Source organism: Opisthocomus hoazin, chromosome 4, assembly GCF_030867145.1.
Source record: "Opisthocomus hoazin isolate bOpiHoa1 chromosome 4, bOpiHoa1.hap1, whole genome shotgun sequence".
Taxonomy (NCBI): domain Eukaryota; kingdom Metazoa; phylum Chordata; class Aves; order Opisthocomiformes; family Opisthocomidae; genus Opisthocomus; species Opisthocomus hoazin.
The window spans coordinates 48826028-48848418 of record NC_134417.1 but is presented as its reverse complement, the minus strand read 5'-3'; the positions used below and the strand labels follow the sequence as shown (position 1 = coordinate 48848418).

The 22391-nt window shown below is 42.3% G+C and overlaps 1 protein-coding gene across 2 annotated transcripts in view; it reads left to right on the top strand.

The window, feature by feature from the left end:
- TGFBR2 (transforming growth factor beta receptor 2) overlaps positions 1 to 22391 on the top strand; it is a 62903-nt gene that overhangs the window by 22592 nt on the left and 17920 nt on the right. For both annotated transcript variants that reach the window (XM_075418968.1, XM_009938048.2), the window contains 3 exons: positions 5477 to 5648; positions 7329 to 7519; positions 21294 to 22093. In XM_075418968.1, coding sequence (XP_075275083.1) covers positions 5477 to 5648; positions 7329 to 7519; positions 21294 to 22093 — 1163 coding nt within the window. The remainder of the gene's footprint in view (positions 1 to 5476; positions 5649 to 7328; positions 7520 to 21293; positions 22094 to 22391) is intronic.

The window sequence follows — 22391 nt, the reverse complement described above, 5'->3', positions numbered from 1 at the left end:
TAACAGCTCGAGGCAGAGAGATTCTGCAAAAGAATCTGTAGGAATGTGGTTTTCTGGACTTCTGCCACAGGGACAGTTAAATATCTGGTGAGCTAAACATTTATGGAACCTGTTTTCCTCTGACATTTCAGTTGTACTTAAAAGATAGCTCATATTTGGCTTTGCAGAGACTGTCTCAGCACTGTTGATAATCGTTGTTAATCTTAATAGAAACAATCACAAAAGTCCTGTGCCCATGGTAATCCTACTGGGGTAAATCATAGTTGAGATAAAGGACTGCAGGGTGCAAGACAGTATGAACTATGCGAGTTCATACTCACAAAGTGAGTATGGGAGTATGTGTCACAGAGTGACACTCCAACTCGTGATGGCATTAAGCTCAGAATTGGCAGCAGTAACTGAAAAATTGAAAATAGGTATTTCACAGGGTTACCCCAAAGGTGTTGCCATGGGAGTTACTAGGTCATCTGCAGTGTTGCCAGCTGCTGTGATTTTATGATGAATCATATGATAGCTGACATTTTTCATGAAGATCAAGCTCCTGGATTCCAGTGATTTATTTTCTTTTTATCTTTTCATTTTGTAAGTTTGACAGTAATTCCAACCCTCCCGCTTATGGCCAAAGTTTCAAAACATGACTCAAACGCACTCTAAGAGTCCAGGCAGCAGTGAGAAATAAAGGAGAACCCAGCAGTTGCTCTTTGGTTGCGTTTGTTTGGGGGTTGATTATGGTTCTGACTCTTCTTTTTTGTATTACTGCACTGAACGTAATCAGTATAATTAAGAACAACCATCAGGCTATGTCCAGGTCTTAAAAGCAAAGCTCAGATCACTCATTTTCTTTAACACCTTCCCTGATGCAGTTGATTTCGTCAATGTCTGTAAGGCAAAGAATGTGGTTTTCAGTCATCACATCTCTGCTTTCACGATGCTGGCAGTGTCCACATTGCTATCAAAGTTCTGCTGAGGTTATAGATTGTGTACAGGGGGTGGTAGGCAAAATAGAAAAAATGCTGTCTTTAGTACTGTTCCTGCAAAACCTGGTGTCTTTCTGTTGGATGAGAAGGTAATGCAGCTTGGACATTCTGCATAGCTGCTACCGTGCTTTCCAACCACTGAGACATGATGTTATGGAACTGTGCTCTTTGGGAGAACAAGGACAATTTCCTCCGAGGCTTTCTGAATAAGGCATCCTCCTCCTTGCAGATTTCCATGATGTAGTGGAATGAAGTCTTAAATCAAGCCTCTTCCATCAGATGGAATCCTTTCAAAGCAGCCGAGTAGCTGAGTTCACATCCCAACATCTCCCTCGGCAATCTTTTTTTTCAAAGGGGTGGGATCTATCTGCTCAGCAGTGCTATTTTTATATGTATGTATGTGCCACAGGCACTAGATGAGAGGAGAGAAATGCAGTAACTATACTACAAGATAGGAGTAAGAGAAATTAGCTGCTGTTTCTGAAATGCATCCCAAGACATAAATAAAGTTTTCCTGTGTAGACACTACCAAAAAGACAGCATGTTGGTTTGGGCTTTATTTAAGTGTTGTTGACTTTCGAGAGTTCTATAAGGATACTAAAAAGTAAGAGAAATGTAAACTATAGCCTGTTTCCTCAGTGAAAGCTACACATCTACAAACAGCAGACACAAAGCAAACAACTTCAAGACAATCAGTAGACTGTGAGTGAGGCATACTGTCTATAAGGTCCTGAGAAGTCATAAAAAAGATGTGAACCATAGAGTAAAACTGTTGTCCTGCAAGCCTGGCTCCTCTGGAATCCATGGAGTTGATATTTCCTATATGGCTGCTCTGGTGTCTCTTCCATAATATCCAGCCCACATGTTGGTTTGCATGTTCCATGCGTTTTAGTCACGGTGACTGACCTGTGCTCAACTGCTTGCTTGAAAGCCTCATAGCCAAGAAACTGCAGTCTTTTATTTGAAGGCCTCTACATGGACAAGGAAGCAAGGAAAGCTAGAATTAGGCTTCCGGTAGAAGTCAAAATAAGAAAACTAACATTAGAGGGTAGATGGAAAAACTCACATGTTAGGAAACAAGCACACATTTTAGGATAGCTTTCTTCAGATTTTCAAATCTGTGTTTTCTCCATTGACTTTCCCATTATAGCCATTTTTTTTTTCTCATGCAAAATGGAAGGTTGCTTCTGTCCACAGTGTTCAGGTGACTTTGGTTGTCTGAACGGGAGAAAGCTTTGAGGAGTTTGCTCATGTGGTATGAAGTTCACAACAGGATAGTCAAGCATTTTTAGAGATGTACATTCAAGTGACTACTGTAAGAGGAGCAATCTTGCTGGTTGTGAACCACTCACTGCTTGTGGACCACTCAGGGAATGAGTGAATACACTTCCCTAGGTAAGAACCCTACCAACTTGTCATTCTTCAGGAAGGATTATGTTATTAGAGACAGATCTAAGTTCATGTGATATGGAAGGAGACCAATCTTTCCTGGGTGTCTAAGTCTGCAGAGTCTAATGTCAGGCTGTGATGAGAAGAGAGTGATGCTGAGGTTCACATCTGACTCCGCATTTAACCTCAGGCTCTTTGTAGAGGTTGAGTTCAGCGTCAGCCTGAAAGGGGAAGGTTAAACTTGTCTTTAACTCAGTTCATTGGGATCTAGCTGGTTTGTCGCCGTGGGCAAAGCTGAGCTGTATTAACAAACAACACACCAACACCTGCTAGAGCAATGTGACAGCATTAGGAAAAGTAAACTGCAGTCTCACTTTAAATCGGATGCCGAAGTGTGGAAGAAAGTTTGTCCACCTGCGCAGTTTATCCAGTACCTTGAACTGCCAGAGGAATGAATAGGGAGGCACTGCATTGTCAGCCTATACTACCAGAGTTTTTGGAAGAAAATTCAAGTGTAGTCAATTCTGGAAGTCCTAAAACCCCACTAGCTTTTGCCATTAATTTAACCTGTTCAGAAATTAGCTGGGCCTGACTACCCAGCCTTTTGCTAGTAATTGAATAAAGGCCTACCACTGTAAGTTAGAAACTTAAGGTTTGTGACCTTGCAGTGGATCGCTGCATTCGAGATAGTTGTTTGGTTTTGGGGGTTTTGTGGGTTGTTTTTTTTTTGCTTTGTTTTTTTTTAATCAACTTGCTTGGTTTGGAAATCCCTCCTTGGAAAAGGTCCAAACATATTTTCATATGTTTGTTCCAGTGGGTGAGTCTTGGCAGAACCTGGCATGGCCGGAGACGGCACAGGAATGAGCCCTGCCTCTCAGCAAACATAATGTGCTTGAGCCAGTTTACCTAAGGATCTGCCTTCGTGTGCCTTTTGGCTCCAGCGCTGTGGGCACTAAAGACTGCTGGGCCGTGCCTGCGGCAGAGGCATCTGTTGTGACACAGCTGCCCAGTAAAACACGGAGACATGTGAGCTCAGAGCTGAAAGCAGTGTAGATGCTGCTGCACTCTTTGTGGTTTGAGCAGCAGATGTCTTTCCCTTGTGCTCCGTTGTGAGCTGCTTGGCACCCTGCCATGGGTTTTCTCTGTGAGTTTGGGTGAGTCACTTCATCTCTCCCTTGATACTTGCCTGTATTGTTCATCCAGGCTTTTAGGACCATAGACTGTCTCTTACTGCGTAGAGCGACAGTCCCTCATTATCATGTTGTTTTGATCATTGCTGGAACCTGGATAAATCAATACGGCTATTAGTTTCTCTTCAACATGTGGTAAGTAAGAGGTACCATCCAGAAGAGAGGAGCCATTTGCTGTAAAGATGATTATATTAACACCTATTTTATAGAACACTAGATTCATGACCTTTTGAGTTCCTACCGCACCTGCTTCAATGAGGCTTGGTTCTTCTGCATGGCTTCTGGGAGCTGTTGCAATGCAAATGATTAAGAACAAGAAATGTTTACCTGAGGCTTAAATTTCAGCCAGTCCGTAACATACTGCCAGCATTCTCCACCCAAGTAAGTGCTCCCAGTGAGCTCATCATAACACTCCCCTCTGTTAAGGAGCTGCTTCTATACCATTAAAATCATTGGGAGTTTTGCCACTGATTACAATGGCAGTAAAGTCAGAGACCTTAGGTCAGTGCCAGAGCATGCTAATGGTGAGAAGGATGTGTGATTTGGATGAAGAGGGAAGACTTTTCTCTCAGTCCCTCACAACGGCTCAGAAATTCATTGAAAATGTTAGCAAGAGGCCTTTTATTTCCTTCTGGAAAAAGCATGTACTTTTAACTCCTGTAATAAAATATTCTGTGGTAGTAATGGTAGTAAATAGTGAAGTTCTAGAAGGAAAAAACTGATTTCTCAGCTAATGGAGGAGAAGGAAATTACAAATCTCTGGTTGCCTGTTATTGGTTGACTAGCAACATTTGGCCACAGAGAGCAATATGAACATAGTTTTAACATGCAGGTGGCTACAAGGAAAGGGCTGTGCTATTTGAAGCCCAATATCTCCTTTAAGTGGTTCAGCCTACTTTTCCAAATATATTACAAAGTGAGTCAGACTGAAACTGTTGTAGATACTCTGCTCCACTTCAGATAGTTGCATATTCATTTTAGCATTACAAAACAGTTGATGTTGGCATTTTCTGTTCCTTGTAGTCATGCTGGCTTTTCAAAATAGCTTTTGAACTAAAAATATGGTTCCTGAAATTCATACACTGGGACAAAAAATATCTCTTCCCTTACTGCTACCACACTGAAGCAGAGGTGGATGCTAAGACTTGGAACCAGTAAGCAAGTAATTCTTCCATGCTTAGGTGCAGAAATGTAGCTGTTGGGTCAAAGTAGACTTCAAGAGACTGTCATTGCAAGTTAGTTTGAGTTCAAGTCCCCTTGAGTTAGCCCAGGAGGACTCCAGTAGCAGGTTACATGAGCTGCGCAGATACCGTGTTGCATTTCCAGCTAGAGTTTCACTCACAACTTCTGACAGACTACCTTAAGTTGAAAGTCAGTTCCAGCTGTGTTTTACTGTTTGAGCAGTAATCAGATTAGGGATGACACCCAGCTTAGTAAAGATGAGTTTACAAAATCCATCATGATCCATGTCATAATGATGTCACTCACCTACTGTGCGTTCTCACTATGGCATCCGCAGTTACTCTGGCGCACAGACCATGATGCAGTGTATTGTGCATGGGGAACAGGTATGCTGCCTGTGAACAATGCAAATGGGGGACTGCAGAGTAGTTGTTTCAGTGCAGCCTGGACTCAGAATAAGCTTGACTCTGCAAATTACAAAGCAACTTTTGCTCCCTCTGAAGTCAACAGAAGTTGATTTCACTTTTCAAATTCACTTTGATTAGGCTGGTCTTGACAGCATGGCACTTACCGTTTTGTAAAGAAAATTGGTAGCTGTGAAAGATCAAAGGTTTTCTAATTTAAGGTGGGAGGGAATGTTTGCTGCTGGTGAAAACCTGAACTTCAAATGAGCAATAACGCAATCTGATAATCTACCATTATTGATTGAGTTTCCTTCTCTTTTTTTTTTTTGTTAAGCTGAAATTATGTCACCTGTAGACAGAAATAAGGAAAGCGGATTGCAAATACCAAACCTATGCAAATTTTGTGACATTAAAGTAACAGCCTGCTCAAACCAACATCAGTGCAAGAGCAACTGCAACATTACTGCTATCTGTGAGAAGAGTAGTGAAGTCTGTGTCGCTATATGGTAAGTTTTTTCTTCATACAAATGAGGGAGGAGAGCACACCCTCATTCATCATTACTTAGTACTTTCCTTGATTGCTCTGATATTCAGAATGTCCCTGCTACCTCACCACGCTTTGCTCTCTCGCTTCCAACTTGTATCTGTGCTCAACATACTGAGAGTTGCTTGAGGTTAATAACAATTCTGATATGAAATGTTCTGGGGATTTTTTACTTGTAAAGCTGTTCAGTTCCAGCTTATGCTGTTATTGGAAAAGAGACATGGTTTTGCTCAAACCATTAAGCTCATTCCACCCACAGCACTCCGAGTAGAAACAGATTTGCTACTCAGAGAGGATTTTGGTGGCATTTGCTGAAGAAAGACAATTATCTCTCAGGTTTCAAAGTGAACTAGATTATGTAGATCTATCACAGGAGGCTTATTTACCATGTATAAGTAGAAATACTTTCTCTTAATGGTAAAAAAAATCTTCTGTGTATGTAGTGACTCTAATGTAGGTGTAGTGCTTTGCTTTTTATACAGTGTATGTCTAGGTTCAGAGAAAACAAGAGTGTGTGAAAATGAGTTATAACACTTTTTTAGGATTTGTTGACTCTGAACTTGCATTCCAGCCTAAAAACTGGGGTTTTGCCCTCCCATAAATGGTAAGCCAATCCTACCAAAGAAAGCCGGAAACACGATTAATGAGTTCATAAGTGGACAAAAGGAACAGAACTGAGTATTTGCAACATTGCTGCTGATTTAGGAACAGAAGTAGAACCACTTACAGAAAGGCATAATTAATTCATTTACTGAGGGATTAGTGGTATCCATTGACTTGAAGAGATGTTCAGCATAATTGGAAGTAGACATTTGAAATGCAGGATCAGTCCATTGTGCTCTTCCACATTTGTCCTGTGCTCCTTTAGTAAGTGGTCAGTGTCTATTATTGCCATACAAAGTGGCTGTAGTGCAATTTGAGATACATTCTGTGGTTTTTGTGACAATTTATCCAAAAGGCAAATGAGTTGAGAACTGTATTTAAAGTGCTTTTTGCCTCTTGAGTCTTGTGGCAGTGAAATGAGATCTGTGGACCAGGACGGAACACAGGAATATGGTCCAGATTATCAGCTGCAAATATTTTCCTGATAGCAAGGCAACTCTAGCTTACACCAGTTCTATGGTTGATATTTGGTTTGTGTTTGTTTTTTTTTTTTAAATTATAAGGATAACTCCTTCAGTGCAGAAACTGTGCTGATTGTAGGCTTCAAAAGCAAAACGAAAAGGCCAACTCACTAGAAATTCCTCAGATTTTGAGGAAATAATTCCGTTTTTATCATGATTTCCCACAGATTTTTACTGTCTGCACAGTGACCACAAAAACCAAAAGTATGTTCTGAAGTTCACAGCAGTTCATTGAGCATTAGCTTGAATAATGCTGGGTGAGACTTTCAAAGGCACTTATTGGAGCTTAGTGGTAATACGATACAGGAATAGCTGTGCCATTGTACAGATGGCCCAGTGTGAGGAGTCCAGACACAGCCAAATTTACTCCATTCAGGAAAGCCGGAGGAGAACATATGATACTCTTTAAGTCCCATTTGAGCTCTCAAAAGCGGCAGATTTTGGGCAGGCACAGTCCTGCCTGCTCCCTTTGTAAAATATTCCTTCTTTAATTTCAGTTTTCTCCTTTTAATTTTTAGGAGACGGAATGATGAAAATGTGACATTAGAAACAATATGCCATGATCCCCATAAAACACTGTATGGTCACATGTTGGATGACTCCAGCTCAGAGCAGTGTTTGATGAGGGAGAAGAAGGAAGATGGGGGATTGATGTTCATGTGTTCCTGTACAGGTGAAGAATGCAATGATATGCTCATTTTTCCATCAGGTAGGTTTAATAATTTACCCTGCATTCCCAGGCTACCTTGCAAGTAATATTAACTGTGTCATACCAGTGATACCAATGGACTTTTGGATTGTATTTTATGGAGGAAAATTTCTAGTGGCAGGAGGTATTTTGGTCTCTTCTGAGTCTTGCAAAATGTCAACCTTTTTTTTTCCATGTTCAGAGGATATTTCTTCCTACCAGGCTGTCCTCCTTTTGAAGTAAGTCTGATACTCAGTGTCGTAGTTTAACCCAGCAGCTGGCAACTAAGCACTAGACAGCCACTTGCTCACCCCTACTCTTCCCCCTGCAGCAGGATGGGGAGAAGTGGGCAAAAGGGGAAACTCGTGAGTTAAGATAAAGACAGTTTAATAAGACAACAAAATAAGTACTAATACTAATAATAATAATAATGAATATGCAAACCATACTATATACAATACAATTTTTCTCACCACCACCATCCAATGACTGATCCGCAGCCAGTCCCCAGGCAGAGATTGCGGACCTCCTGGATTTTTGCAAATTCCACAAAATTCTCAAAAAAGGCTGAACTCCCAGAGAAGTTTGCACTCACAGACAAGAGAGGATTCAAACGTCCAGAACAATGAAATACAAAGAGCTTCCTGCCCCCCCGGCCAGCCCCGTTCATAAACTGAGCATGCTGTTTATGGTATGGAATATTTCCATTAGCCAACTTGGCTATCTGACTGGCTATGCCCTCTCCCAGCTCCTGTACACCTGCTCATTAGCTGACTGTGAGAAACTGGAAAACCCTGATTTATAGCAACAACTGAAAACATCAGTGTTATCAACATTCTTCTTGTACTAAATCCAAAACACAGCAGCTACTTGGAGGAAAACCAGGGAACCAGGACACTCAACTCAAGACATTGCATTTAAAAAGTGAATGGATGGGTGGATGGATGGATGGCACACGCATTGCACTTAAAACATGCATGGATAGGTGGAAAAGCATGGAGGGATGGAACACCTCGCATATGAGGAAAGGCTGAAAGAGTTGAGGTTGTTCAGCCTGGAGAAGAGAAGGCTCCAGTGAGATCTTGTTTTGGCCTTTCAGTACTGAAAGGGGGCTTATAAGAAGGATGGAGACAGGCTTTTTAGCAGGGCCTGTAGTGATAGGACAAGGAGTAATGGTTTTAAACTAAAAGAAGGTAGACTTAGACTAGATATAAGGAAGATGTCTTTTACAATGAGAGTGCTGAAACGCTGGAACAGGTCGTCCAGAGAGGTGGTAGGTGTCCCATCCCTGGAAACATTCAAGTTGAAGGCGTCCCTGCTCATTGCAGGGGAATTGAACTAGATAATCTTTAAAGGCCCCCTCCAACCCAAACCATTCTATGATAAAAGCTGATGAAAATAAAGATGAAAGCAAGATGTTTAGAGTTGTTCTATGGACCAAAATGCAACATATGCTAATTACATTTTAAAATATAAACAAGAGGCAAATGCCATATTTAAGGTCCTGCCTCTTCTAAAAAGCTGTATTGCCATAGTGTGGCATCTGTATATACAGATACTACTGAGTGACTTGATAGGATGTGAATTTAAAGTCAGCTTCTCTATTGTAACTTACCACCTGCACTTGTTCTATGGTGGACATAAAGTAGCTAGGAGGTTCCTTCACTGATGGGTATGCTACCTCATGCTTACAAAGGCACAAGGAGGTGTATGTGAGTTCAGTTAAACCGGTGAAATCTGGACATAGACCAAATCACAAGTGCATAATCTGTCCCCATTCTGCTTCATGAATGCCTGTATCGACCACTGCAGATACAATAAAGGCAGTGTACAGGTGTGTACAGTGCTGATGGACCTTGTGCTGCACACACAGATGCGCATGTGTGCACGCACACACCTCACTTTATTTTCTCATACCTGCTAGATCCCACAACGATTCTTTTACTGAGACTGTCAGGTCTTTCGCAGGCAAGTGTGAGGCCTCCTGTGAAGAAGTTTGTGTGCACACTTGTAGATAAGTATGGCACACAGAACCCATCCTTATCACCTGTAAGTGCTTCAGAAAAGGATATAATCAAATCCTTATTATCTGAGATAACTAAGGGTTGGGACACTGTTTCTGCTCCTGGGAAACATGGTACATGACTGCACTGAGGCAGACAGCTGTGTGACAGCTTCTGGCTCTTGCTTCCCAGCCCTCCAACAAGGCTAACTAGTTTAGGTTGCAAAACCACACTAGATTAGCCAAGAGCAAGCGAGAAAGTCTTTGCCTCCCTTGGCCCAGGCTGTCTGTATCCAGTGCCACCTCCTCCCCTCTTCCTCATCCTTTCCCCAAGCTTGCTTTGAAACCAGACAACCTGACTGCTGATCCATAGTTTTATGACCAACCCTTACTTGGGTGGGCCTTAAAGGAGTTGGAGTAAATGCTGGTATGGATGTGAGCACGGGTGGTAGACCCAGGACCTAATTCTAATAGCTTGCCTTGATTTTACTGAAGAGAGCATGTTCCTAAGTGAAAAAGATGTTACTGTGTGTCTGTTGCCTAGAGTTTTTAAGCGAACCACACCCTTGTGGATTTTGGCTAATTTGTTATAAATTAGTGACATTACGGCTGTTTCTCCTGGAGCTACATAGCTGAATACAATTGCTCTGACAAATGTGTGTCTTCTGTGTGTAGGTTTATGAAAACCATGCTGTAAATCCAACACCAAGTGCCTTCATTCCCATCAACTCTGCAGCACCCCTCACACTTCCAGAGCAGCCTAAAGGAGCTGTAGTATAAATTAAATCCCAGTCTTTTACCCTAGTTCCTTTCACTCTTTGGAGTGGAGCTTTTACTTCTTGGTCATGTGCTGTAAACGCTCTAGGTGACTCATGAAAACTGTGCCCTGTATTTGCATGTAGTGAGTGAGTAACTACAGATAAAAATTAATGTAAAACTTCAGTTTGTAACATATCCAATTCATTCACAAGCACAAGCATTAGCTCCAGTTAGGAGAGGGGAGAACTGAGGCTTTGTCATTCCTTTTTTATTGTTGTGGATTAGTGTTTCTTTTAAATGAAAACAGCCCCTTTGGGTTGCTTGCCTGTTTAGCCATGGCAGGAAGACAAACGATTTTTACAGTATCAGACATGTGGTTTCCTGTCTGTGTTTAACTTTGAGCAGAACATCACAGCCAGCTGGTCCACAGTTCCTCCAGACAACTAGATAATAGCCTGTAATAATTTTGCCTTTGGAATGACTGTCATCCAGATCTATTCTGTACATTGTTCTAGCCTTTTTTTCTCTCTACATTTCTATACACCAGATCAAGAAATTTTGCAGTGTTTTTGCACATGCTGTAGTTTTGGAGAGTGGGCAAGAGCTAGTCTAAAAAAGCCCGGTCAAAAAGTGATTGTACACATTTATTAGCAGAAACTGAGATTATAAAAATGATTGTAATTTTTCACCTGATAATCACAGCCTTTCCATTCAATCTATTGCTATAAATTATCAGTGTTCTAGCTCCTCTTCTTCCTGGCTGCACAGTTAAGACAGACCAGATTTAGTTTGTTCCTGGTGTTTCTGAGGTAAGGAAGAAAATTGCGGGTAAGGTAACAAGTTCTGATTTCCACCAGAGGTTAGTCACCATGTTCCGGTGATTCATAGCTGAGCTGTTACTGCTTTTAGAAGCATTGGTTTATAGTAATATTCTCTTGTATCAGTCTTGACTGTGAAGGGTAAACCTCCTGACTCCATTTTTAGATACAAACATCTAAAGGTTTTGGGTAATGGGAGGTGTTGTGACTCAACCAAGTGTGGCTTTGGAAATGTTTGAAGTAGTTACATCCAAATCAAACCCCTCTTTTCTTGTATTGACTTTAGTTCAAATTGCTAATCTGCAAAATAAGCCAGACACAGTCAGATATGTGCCTAAACATGCCTGTAGTTCTGCTGTGTCAGGGGGCTTCTGACCCTGATTCAAATCCCTGGCATTTCAGGCCATGGGTGGAAAATACTGTGTGCAGAATCACTCCAAACAATGTTCTGTAGCTTTTGGAGAAATAATATACAGCAGACAGGTAGCCACTGCAAATCTGACTACTCTGTGTTTATTTTTTAATCCCTCTCTTTTTTGCCAAACAAAATTGTGGGTGTCGGGCAAGCAGCTTACACCCCTGTGGTGGAAAAATGCTTCTCATGGCAAAACTCAATGCCAGTCTGTTTTAATTATTATTTATTCAAGTGTCTAATGTCAGCATTACCAGAAGGCAAAGCCAGGGAGCAAAACCACTGGAAAAGGTTAGCCAAAATCAGAGGGGGAAAGGCTCTGGCTGGCTAGAAGTTGGCTAGGTAGCAGACGCCTGGTCCTGCTGTCATGGAAAAGATGAGACCAGGACTGGATTACCAGGGTATTTTCCTCCTTGATGTCTAGTTGTATCTGGCGGATCTGCATCGTGCTTTACCTTCTTATGTTTTGACCTGTTGTGATGAACCAGGTCTGTCTGTAGTTGTTTGCACAGTTCCAGGCCTCCCTTGGTGTTTGGGCGGCTTTGTTCCTCAGCCTTCCCTTCGCCACACCATCTCCCAGCCTCTATTCATCAGCCAGTGGAAACATGACAAATGCCTAACAAAGTTCTTCTTTATTAACAATCCTAAGCTGTTTGGCTGATGTGAAGGCTTGTTTACCTAAAGGGACCAAGTAGGGCTATGCTCTTTCCAGCCTCATGTCTGACCCGTTCTCCGAGGGCAGAGATGCCCAGGGACTCCTTGTAGCCAAGGAAATGGGTTTACCTGCATGTTACTCGGTGCATGACCTACCTGCTATGCAGCATTGATACCTGTGAATGTAGCGAATGTGGCAGGTGTAGCGGATGTAGATAAAAGTTATCACTTTAGGTCTCAGAATCATTGCACAACAGATTAATTAAAACAAAAGCAAGTCTTGGTTCTTTGTGAATAATTGGGAAGGTTGTAAGGTAAGAGACTCCTGAATAATCCCTTTAGGCAGCTCCGCCTTGGGAGAGCAGATGCGCAAACTACAGAGATAAGCAGGCTACAAAGTGACCATAAGACATAACAAAGCAACCTTGAAGGACATGGTGTATGTGATCTTAGAACTGAGTTTGTGCAGAAGCAAAGGTCAACCAGCGGACACCGTGATGAAGAGTATGAGCCTTCATCTGAAGACCCCTGATGACCGCCTGGGGACACTAACAGACATGCATGAAAGACATTAACATATGCTAATGAGTTCTCAGAAGAACCATGAATATGACGAGCATTTATTGGGAATGTAATGAATATGTAAGTTAACATAGCATAAACACCTAGTAATTGTGTCTTTTTGGTAGGCATATTTGGGTGGAGCTATGCCCTGTGCATCCAGCACTGCAATAAAGGATGCCCACTTTCTAAAACTCCAAACTCCAGTTTTAGAGAGTGAATTATTTTACCGCTTTCCGGTAACAGCATAACCTCTTCGTGTTGTGCAGGCTCCTTCAGACACATTCATTCAGCAGTGTGCAAGAGAGTGACCCCAGCGCTGGAGACTGCAGACAGGAAAACAAATCCTTTAACTACTGTTGTCATTATGCATGCAGTTGTTATCCTGGGCATTGAGTTCAGGCAAAAATACAGAGATCTAAAAATCTGGAAACAGGCTTTCCAGACCTGTGGCACAGCTCTATTTGGTTTAGTCTGATTTCATTCTAATAATTTACGTGGTGATCATTTTTCATACTCACCCGTCTTGCCATGCTGTGCAGATCTCCATGCAGTTTGCAACTGAGGTGCCTGTGGGATTGTTCCGGCAGTTTCTGTTTATTCCTCATGGACTGCAAGATAAGGTCATTATTTTGGGCATTCCCACCGCACCCGCTAGCAATAAGGGAGAAACCTTTAGCAGCGACAATGTACGTAAGTTTTAATGATTATTCAAATCATCCAAACAGTTGCCTTGAAATATCGAAACTTCAGTGATAGAGAAGACTGGCAGGCCAGCAAGAGTTTGAGAATAATGAAGCTGATTGGAGAAGTGTGTCAGGGCAGGGGGAAAGTGTTGTGCTGCTAATAATCTTCACATTCATGAAGGTTTTACGAAGTTTTCTGATTGAGAATGTAAGAGATGTGAGTATCTGATTAATCTATTGTGGCTGAGTCATTTGCCCAAACGAATTACAGCCTATGGGTTTGCAGTGTGTCAAGTGCTGTGATTGCTCACTGTGTACGTTTGTTACCTGGGAGACCTGGTGTTGTTCTGCTGCCTGAATCACCACAAGCATGCCTATGTGATGTCTTGCCCTGTGCCTAGATCACAGGAGATACGGATAATGTTTTAGAATTTCCTTAACTTGGTATCTCTCGCTTGTCTCTAACATGTTGCCCCTGTCTTTTCCTTTCTTTCTCTCCTCTTCCTCTCCTTACTAGAGTCAAAGCATTAGTGATTTTACTTGGCTGCATAGGAGGATCTCAGACTTAAGAGCAGACTTAAGACCTGTGCACAAACAGCTGCCAGGCCATAAATACTCATGTGATGAGTTGTCCAGTGCTCAAGGAACAGCAGAAGGGAGATGATTACAGCTGGACTGCTTCCAAGTGGATTTTAACAAAGGCTTTCATTAATCTGTTTTTCTGTTATTCAACTAACATGTTCAGAAGGTAACTGTCCTCCAGCTGCCCCATAAAAGAGGTCAGTAGCATTACGTAACGTTGCACAGAGCCTCTCACCGCTTGTGTGTTGGCATTGTTCTCTATGTTTCCTCTTAGGTATTTGCAGCCGCAGAGTCCCACCCAATGCCTGCAGCTGTATGTACCCAAAGGAGAGACTGTCTAATACTGAACATCTGATTCACTTAGTGGGATAGAAAGGAAATAGAATGGAAAGAGGCAAAAGAAGCCAAAATTTTGTTTTGCTCTGTATTATTTGTATTATTTGCTTCCTAGGAAAATAACCATGCAGAGCTCAGTTACACATTTGTGTAAAAACAAACTAGGCAGAGCTCATCCAGTCTGGTTGCCGTATTTGTTACAATTTGCATCACTTGAGAGCTTAATAAGTGTGGGAATGTGGCCAAGCTTTTATCAGGTTGTCATGACTTTAATAATTACAGACAGAAACAAACTGTAACTAACACTGGCAACATAATATTTTGGGAAAGGTTGGAGGGGTGAAACTCAGGCTGAGAACAAAAATAGCGGTTAATATGTGGCATCTGTTGGAACATATTGAAACTGGAGAGATTGATTTGTTCCAGAAAGCCACCAGCAAACACCAACCGACACTGAGTTGCATGACTGAGGCATGTATCACAGCAACAGAGTCACATGTAAAGTTAGAATATGTTGACTTTCATATCACTGAATAGTAAAGCTCAGCTACAAAAGTCAAAATATGTGAGAGATAGCACATACACACAGTGAAGTGACCTGTTAGAATGGGAGAGAGAAGAAGGGAATGCATCCAGGGGTGGTAGATTTTAAACAAATGGGTGCTGTGCCAACAAACCAAGGAATTACACTTTCTAGCCAGCAGTGAGGGAATAAAACAGCAACAAACTATTTGTTCTGTCTTAGAGCTTAAAAGTTTCTTAAACCTCCTGGGTGCTGAATAGCGTACTTGGCAATCAGCTGGAAAATGAAGTTCTGCTTACAATAGAAAAAATACCGGTTACATCATTGCTGCCCAGCCTTTTCACTGAAGGAAGCCACCCAGAGGCAATCGAGTTGCCTGCCTTCTGGCCCCATGACTAAGATGCAGCCATTCCCATCAGGTGACAGATGCATACACATGACTCTTCCAACATGTAACGCATGTAACTGGGTCACGTAACTGGGATTTTCCCTGGGGCATAACATAGATGTCTTGAGTCCTGATCACCCGATCGTGGGTAGTCGTGTGCCGAGGGCAAAGCTGCTGGCCTCCATGGGAGAGCAGCAGTGAGTGTGCCACAGCTCTCCAAAACTGCTTGTGCATTTGCCTTACTACTTTTCAGAAAAAGAGGTAACTGGTGGCACTGGGCAATGGCCTGCATGAAGTGCTCTAAGGACCGGGTGTGGTTTGCCAGCCTTGTGTTGACTGCAGAGCAACATTCAGCCAAAAGGTCAAGTGAGTGAGCAAACATCCTTAGGGCCCAAATTCTGAGCCACGAGGATGGCAGTGCTTTAGAAAGACAGCTTCAGAGGCTCTAGAGATGGCTTGTCACTTCTGCTATCTTTGAGCCCTTATAGCAGGCCAGGCAGACCTCTCTAGGAGGCTGCTTCAGCAGATACTGTGTTTTGGATACGCTGACAATACCCTCTTTAGATGAGGAGATGAAGATGTACAGCTCCCATGCAAGTTACTGGCCCTGACAGACTTAGTTTGCCTAGTCCAAAAAAAACTCTTGTCAAATTCGGGAACTGGCTGCAGGAATTTGTCTTTCAGGAAAGTCTGCAAGAAATGCCAGGGTTTATTTTCCACTGGATGGCAAGATAGAGTCCGCTCTGGTTTTAAATTTTAGTCATCTCTGTCTGCTGCCAGCAGATGGTTCAACATAGAGCTGAGGGAGGGGTGGAACTGATTTTCTGCCCCAAGAAACTATTAAGTTGAAAAAAAAAATCTTCATCTCCAGCAAGGGTGGAAAATTATGTTTCCAAGCAGCTGTCAAGATAACAAAATGCAGGTTAGTTTGAGGTGCAACATTTGAGTTTGATTATTTCCAAATATTTTGTGTCCAGATCAACTGCTTTCCTAAGGAAAAAGTCCCCTTCCAATAAAAAAGCTCCTCATCCACAAAGACAAAAAAACCAATTCCTGTAAAATTAGCAGAAGTTTTTAAACATAAAAGTTGGATCAACTTTCAGACCACTTTTGTCTTCAAGATAGGGTTTCAGGGAAAAGTACAGGATGTCAGAAGCAGAGTTGCTGTTTTGAAATCAACATTCCCCATCTAAAAATATTTTGCTGAAGATTTCCAAGCCATTTTAATTCTAAAAAGACCAAAATCAGGCAGGTACATGAGACACTGAACTACAGAATTTCATTGTCACTTGAGGATTCTTCAATAGATATAAACTAAGTTACCCCAAACAGCTGCTCAGAGTGGAACTTAATTTCACTGAAAATGAAATATTTTGTGGAATTAGTTTTCATCCAGGAAGTAGCGCTAAAGAGATGGGCAGACTTTTCCATATCTTATTGCCTAGTGTCTTGCCCAGCAAGCGGTATGCACATAAGGTTCAAACTCACGTTCTGCCCAGTTCAGAATAATCAGAGATGAAAAGCTCTTCCCTAAATCAAAGAGAGCAGGACTTGAACTTGGAGGTCCCATACCCCAGCCTAGTTCCCTCACTGGTGGGGATTCAGCAGTCACATCTCTTGCCAAGTGGCAACATTTGAACAGAATTCTATTTATGCAAAAGCATTCAAAAAGTGTTAGTTTTCATTCCAGTGTGGAACTGAAACCAAACTTTGAAACCTCAGAATTGCTGCAAAACGGAGTTATCCTCCAGTCAGTTCAAAGGGCTGCTTTGTGTCTCAGGAGCCTGCAAAATAACTAGATCACAGTCCCAGTTCTGGGACCGTATTTTGCCACTGGGTGTTTCTGGGGGTTTTTAAGATGCTAGGCAAGTTTGCAATACATCAGTGTCAATACGTTTAACCTGAGTTCTGCCAATATCAAATATATTCTTGCCCTGCTGTGTGGCTTTGACTAGCAGTTGAATGGGCAGCAACTTTAGAGCTCACGCAAGCAGCAAACAGCACTGAAGTCGCTCTCTCAGAACTGGCTGTGCATTTCTGCTGCCCTGCACGTTAAAGCACGGGTCTTAATTTTACTGCCATTGTTTCATTTCTTGTTTCCAAAGTTCAGTGACACCGGAGTTCGATCAAAGGCACCCAATCCAACGTAAAGAATTTGCAGGCAAAGCGCTGTTGTGCTTTGAGGCTTCCTGACTGAACAGGGGCTGTACAGTGTTTCCATTTTCCTTGGCACCTGAGCCCTATTCCCTGAAGGCTTAGGTAGTGTTAGGGGTTGTGCAGATGGCTTGTGCTTAGTTTAAACCGCATACAGGAAGCTTTCTTTTAGCTCGACTTCTCTATTGTTATGCTATATTAATAGGCTCTTTTGAAGCTTAAGAAAGGACTGATCCACCGAAAGAATAGTTCTGGGTGGAGAAAGTTATTAAGGAGCATGTTTGCAAAACCTGAAAGGCTGTTTCATTTAACCGTTTCCTCACCTGCCTGTGCAGCCACGTTTTGCTCATTGTGGTGCTTATAAAAGAGGAAGCTGCACTCCTGTTTTTGAAATTATGGGGTTTGAGTCATAGATATTTATTTATAAGCAAATGGACGTATTTATTCTTGGATTCCTGTAGTCGAGCCAGATGATGTTGGCTAGCCACTATGCAAACACACAGATATGCTCTGAATTTTGATCCTGCCCTGACTTTGTACACAGATTCAATGGAGGAGTACCCCAGCCTGAGCTTGTGCTGGAAGGGCTGATTTTGTTCTGCTGATATCAGCAGTCAGAATCAAAGGCAGCTCTAGAAGAGCCTCGGATCAGCCCTCAGTGCCACCAGATCTTTGCTGGTGCTGTTCTGCTGGCCGGCAGCTCAGTCCCCTCCTAAGCTCAGGGTTCAGCCTCCTCGGTCCTGACACTCAGTTCTCCCTATTGGGTGCTCAATCTTGTGCTTCCCAGGCCTTGAGTGTGACTTGTCTAGTGCCTTAAGAACAGAAAACGAGCACACCCTTTGTCCCTGCTGCTTTAGGTGGGGATGTGCAGCCATAAGCTTTTCCCCCCACCTCCCTGCTTCTTCCCATGGACAGTGCCAGAGCCGATGTGTCACTTTGCAGCAGGTGTGCAGGACAATACAGTGCTCAGGGGAAGTGGCCAAACTGCTCAGCTTCTGCTTTGATTAATTTATTTTTTTTTCATTCCTTTTCAAGCAGTTCCTTTCAGCAGTTTCTTCCTTCCACCCAGAAATCCCCCAGCACCACAAGCAGACTTTCTCTTGTGCAAAAAGAGGAAGAGCCAAAGGGGCTGTGAAGTCTGCTGGAGACTTCTCAGCTGTAGGCCAAAATAATACAGCCTGCTCTAGGACATTGTAGGAGTGATCAGAGACCCTCCCAGAGGTAGTTGTAACAGTCAAAAAGTGGCAGCTTTGGGTGAGTTTCTTCTCAGTTAGAGCTGAATATGCACCCAGCTACCTCCGACTGCTTGGACTCATGGGGAGAAAATTGAAAGAGAGTTAATACGTCTTGAATTTTTTCTCCCTCATTGAGAAAGACGTTTGTATTTCAAACATCTAGGCTACATGTTGCAGCTCTGTGACAAAGTAAAAGGGCTAAAAGGGCCCCAAAGAGGCATGTTCACCTTTGTTAAAAAGTATACCATAGGATATAGGTGACATGTTGCCCAGTTACAAGAGCAGAGTCCAAACTTCAAGCATACTTTTCTGTGGTCAAGAAAGAAAAAAAAAACAAAAAAAAAACAAAACAAACCAGAACCCCAAATGTTCGTCAAAACTATTTTATCTGTTTGTTACAGATCATGTTTGCTTTCATGCAGTTGTGGCCTGCTTGCAACCAAAGCTCTGGAACAGCCATCCCACAATGTAGTCAGTTGTCCTGCACTGGGGTGTTTCCCAAGTTCTTTCTAAAGCAGATTTTCTGAAAGCAAAGAATGCACATGGGAATAAGCAATACATATCTTCTGTTTGCTGACAGTGACATTGGACTTTCTAAATATATTCCTCCAGTAAGAGCCATCAACAAAACTGTTTGGTCTTTCCCTTCCCCCCCTTCAACATTTTGAGAAGCAGAAAGGGTGCCTGTAATCTGCAACAAAGGTTTTTTTCAATTTAAAATTAAAATAAAATTTACTAACATTTTGATCCCAAGGGAAATCACTTGAGAATAGGGATTTGCGGTTTGCATAGCTGTGGCAGAAAGGACTGGCTTGAAAGGAATTGGCTTAATTTTGCATAAATGAAGGAAATTCATTCTTTGTAGGTGCTGCTAGTGAATGCCACTGACCTGTGCTAGCTGGGAATGTCAGTGCTGGAAAGGCACTTCCTCTTCCTTGAAACCCTGTGAGGGAGGCTAGGATTAAATTACTTGCTCTGCATCTGGTTGATGAACCTTTCAAACAGAGGAAACACATCCTGGCTCAGGATTCAAGCCTTCTACCAAATTAAAGAGAATATACTCTTTAGATGTCCCGTCACCTGCCTTTGAATAGCCGATGACTCCTGCTGCTTGCCAGCTAACTGTGTTTCCAGTGGAAAAGTGATTACAAGTGAAATTGGAGGATCAGAGGTACTGCTTGTTCTAAGTGTAAACCCTTTCCCCCCCCCCCCCTTTCAGCATTGCTCACCTTCATTTTGAGAGGCACAGAGTAGGGGAAACAGAGGCTTGTGGCTAAGGTAGTTAGTGGCAACTTCCCTTCAGAGCTCGTTAAACTTTTCCTTTTCGTATTAGCTTATTTGGCCCAATACACAGAACCTGAGCCAGCAGCATTTCTGTAAGCATCCACCAGAGCTACGTGCTGCCAACACAAGCCACTCGCTTAACTCTGGTTGCAGCTTCAGTTCTTTTAGTCCATTTGGGTTAGACTCCCAGGGCTTCTTCCAATCAATCCTCTCCCTCGTGGAAAGATAATGCAGCACATTTCTTCTGACTCAAAAGGAAGAAGTAGGCTGGGAGAGTACATTTCCATGTGTCCAGTCAAATCAGATTCAGACAGATTCTGACTCTCCATGTTTAATCCATTTTCAGAATAAGACTGTTCCCTTTTAAACTGTTTATCTTCCGTAATAATGCTGAACTAGGTCACTTCTAGAAGTGATAGGGTAGCTCTCACCTCTAGAATAATGTTCTGTACAGTTTCCAGAACATGTCCCTATTCTAGAATATGTCCCTGTTGTTCTTCTGTTCCCTGTCCCTGTATGTTCCACCTAATAATATGTTAGTGTATGGACTGGACCAGCTAAGAAGTTTGGAGTGAACCACCTACTGCTTTACAACAGGGCAGCCAGTGTACAGCCAGCAAGTGACACAGAGAGGATGTTTTCAGTTACATAGATCCATGCAAAAAAGTACATGGGGGGTGACAGTTCTCAGATGTGTCATACGTGCCTGATTGTGCCTGCAGGATTCAAACACCTCTGCACATGCAGGTGTTTGAATTTGTTCTAGCAATGCTCTTTCACATACATCAAAGTATGAGAATGAGTTTTGGTTTTCAGATGTGTATGCAGGCATATATACGGTGCCTGAGTGTTAGCCTGCAGTAGCTGTGTGCAGACAGGCTTCCTGAAGATGTCTTTACATGGATTCCACTGAAATATATGGGATCTGGATGATAACTGGGCAAGTGGGAATTTACATGCTGCATTATCTATTTATTTGTCAATCCAATTCTTAGAAAAACTAGTGTATTCTAGCAAGTACTGGTTAAAAGGGCAGATCTATCAATAATACATCGACAGAGTAAGTGCAGGAGACTTTGGCTGTTGTCTTCAGGAAAGTAAAGTTTCATCCTTAACATTGAGAGGCTGAGAGAAGAACAAAGCTATGAAATTACATTAGGTTCTTTCTCATTCAGTTCCAGCTCATATAAAATAAGCAATCAGGGAAGTCCTGGTAAGTGGAAGCCTATATGCAAAACAACATTTTGAGGTAAGAAAGCAGTGATAATTTTCATTACTTTTTTTTAGTGGAGGAAATAATGTATTGCACTCTGGATAAAGATTATAATGATTGATAGCCTCCTGTATCCATAAAGCTATGATATGATTTAATGTATACCCTCCTTCTGTTCTTCTTTCCAGAAGACCCCCATAAGCCAGAGGAGAAAGATGAAATTTCCAAAGTCACAATCATAAGTCTTGTCCCGTTACTGGTGATTTCTGTTGCTGTGATTGTTATCTTCTATGCCTACCGCACTCATAAGAAGAGGAAGCTCAACAAAGCATGGGAGAAGAATGTTAAGCCTAGGAAACATAAGGACTGCAGTGATGTTTGTGCCATTATGTTAGATGATGACCGCTCAGACATCAGCTCTACATGTGCCAACAACATCAACCACAACACAGAATTGCTGCCCATTGAGTTGGACATCGTTGTTGGCAAAGGAAGGTTTGCTGAAGTATATAAAGCCAAACTGAAGCAAAACACATCGGAGCAGTATGAAACTGTGGCAGTCAAGATCTTTCCCTATGAAGAATATGCCTCCTGGAAAACTGAGAAAGACATTTTTTCAGATGTAAACCTCAAGCATGAGAACATACTCCAATTCTTGACAGCTGAGGAGCGTAAGACAGATCTTGGGAAACAGTATTGGTTGATCACTGCCTTCCATGCTAGAGGAAACTTGCAGGAATACCTCACACGGCACATTATCAGCTGGGAGGACCTCTGGAAACTGGGTGGGTCCTTGGCCCGTGGGATTGCCCATCTGCATAGCGATCACACACCCTGTGGTCGCCCCAAAACACCTATCGTGCACAGAGACCTAAAGAGTTCCAACATCCTGGTGAAAAATGATTTAACTTGCTGTCTCTGTGACTTTGGGTTATCCCTGAGACTGGACCCTTCTCTGTCTGTGGATGACTTGGCTAACAGTGGGCAGGTAAGTTGAAAGTTTGAAGGTGGGGGGAGTGTTGTACCAGTTGGTGTGTCAGTTCCTGGGGTGGAAAGAGGAAGAACTCTATGTTGCCATATTTCCTGAAAATCTTAAAGTGACGGTATTTATAAACAAAGAGGCTCTAAACTGAACATTAAAGCAACAGTGAGAAATGTGCAATGAAGGTTTTGTTATGATCAGAGAGCATATGTATACGATGCAACCATCCTCTTTATACACGTATACTTAGTGTGTCTGGCCTTGTTAGCTGCTGTTTCTGGTGCTGCTGCAATGCACACACACA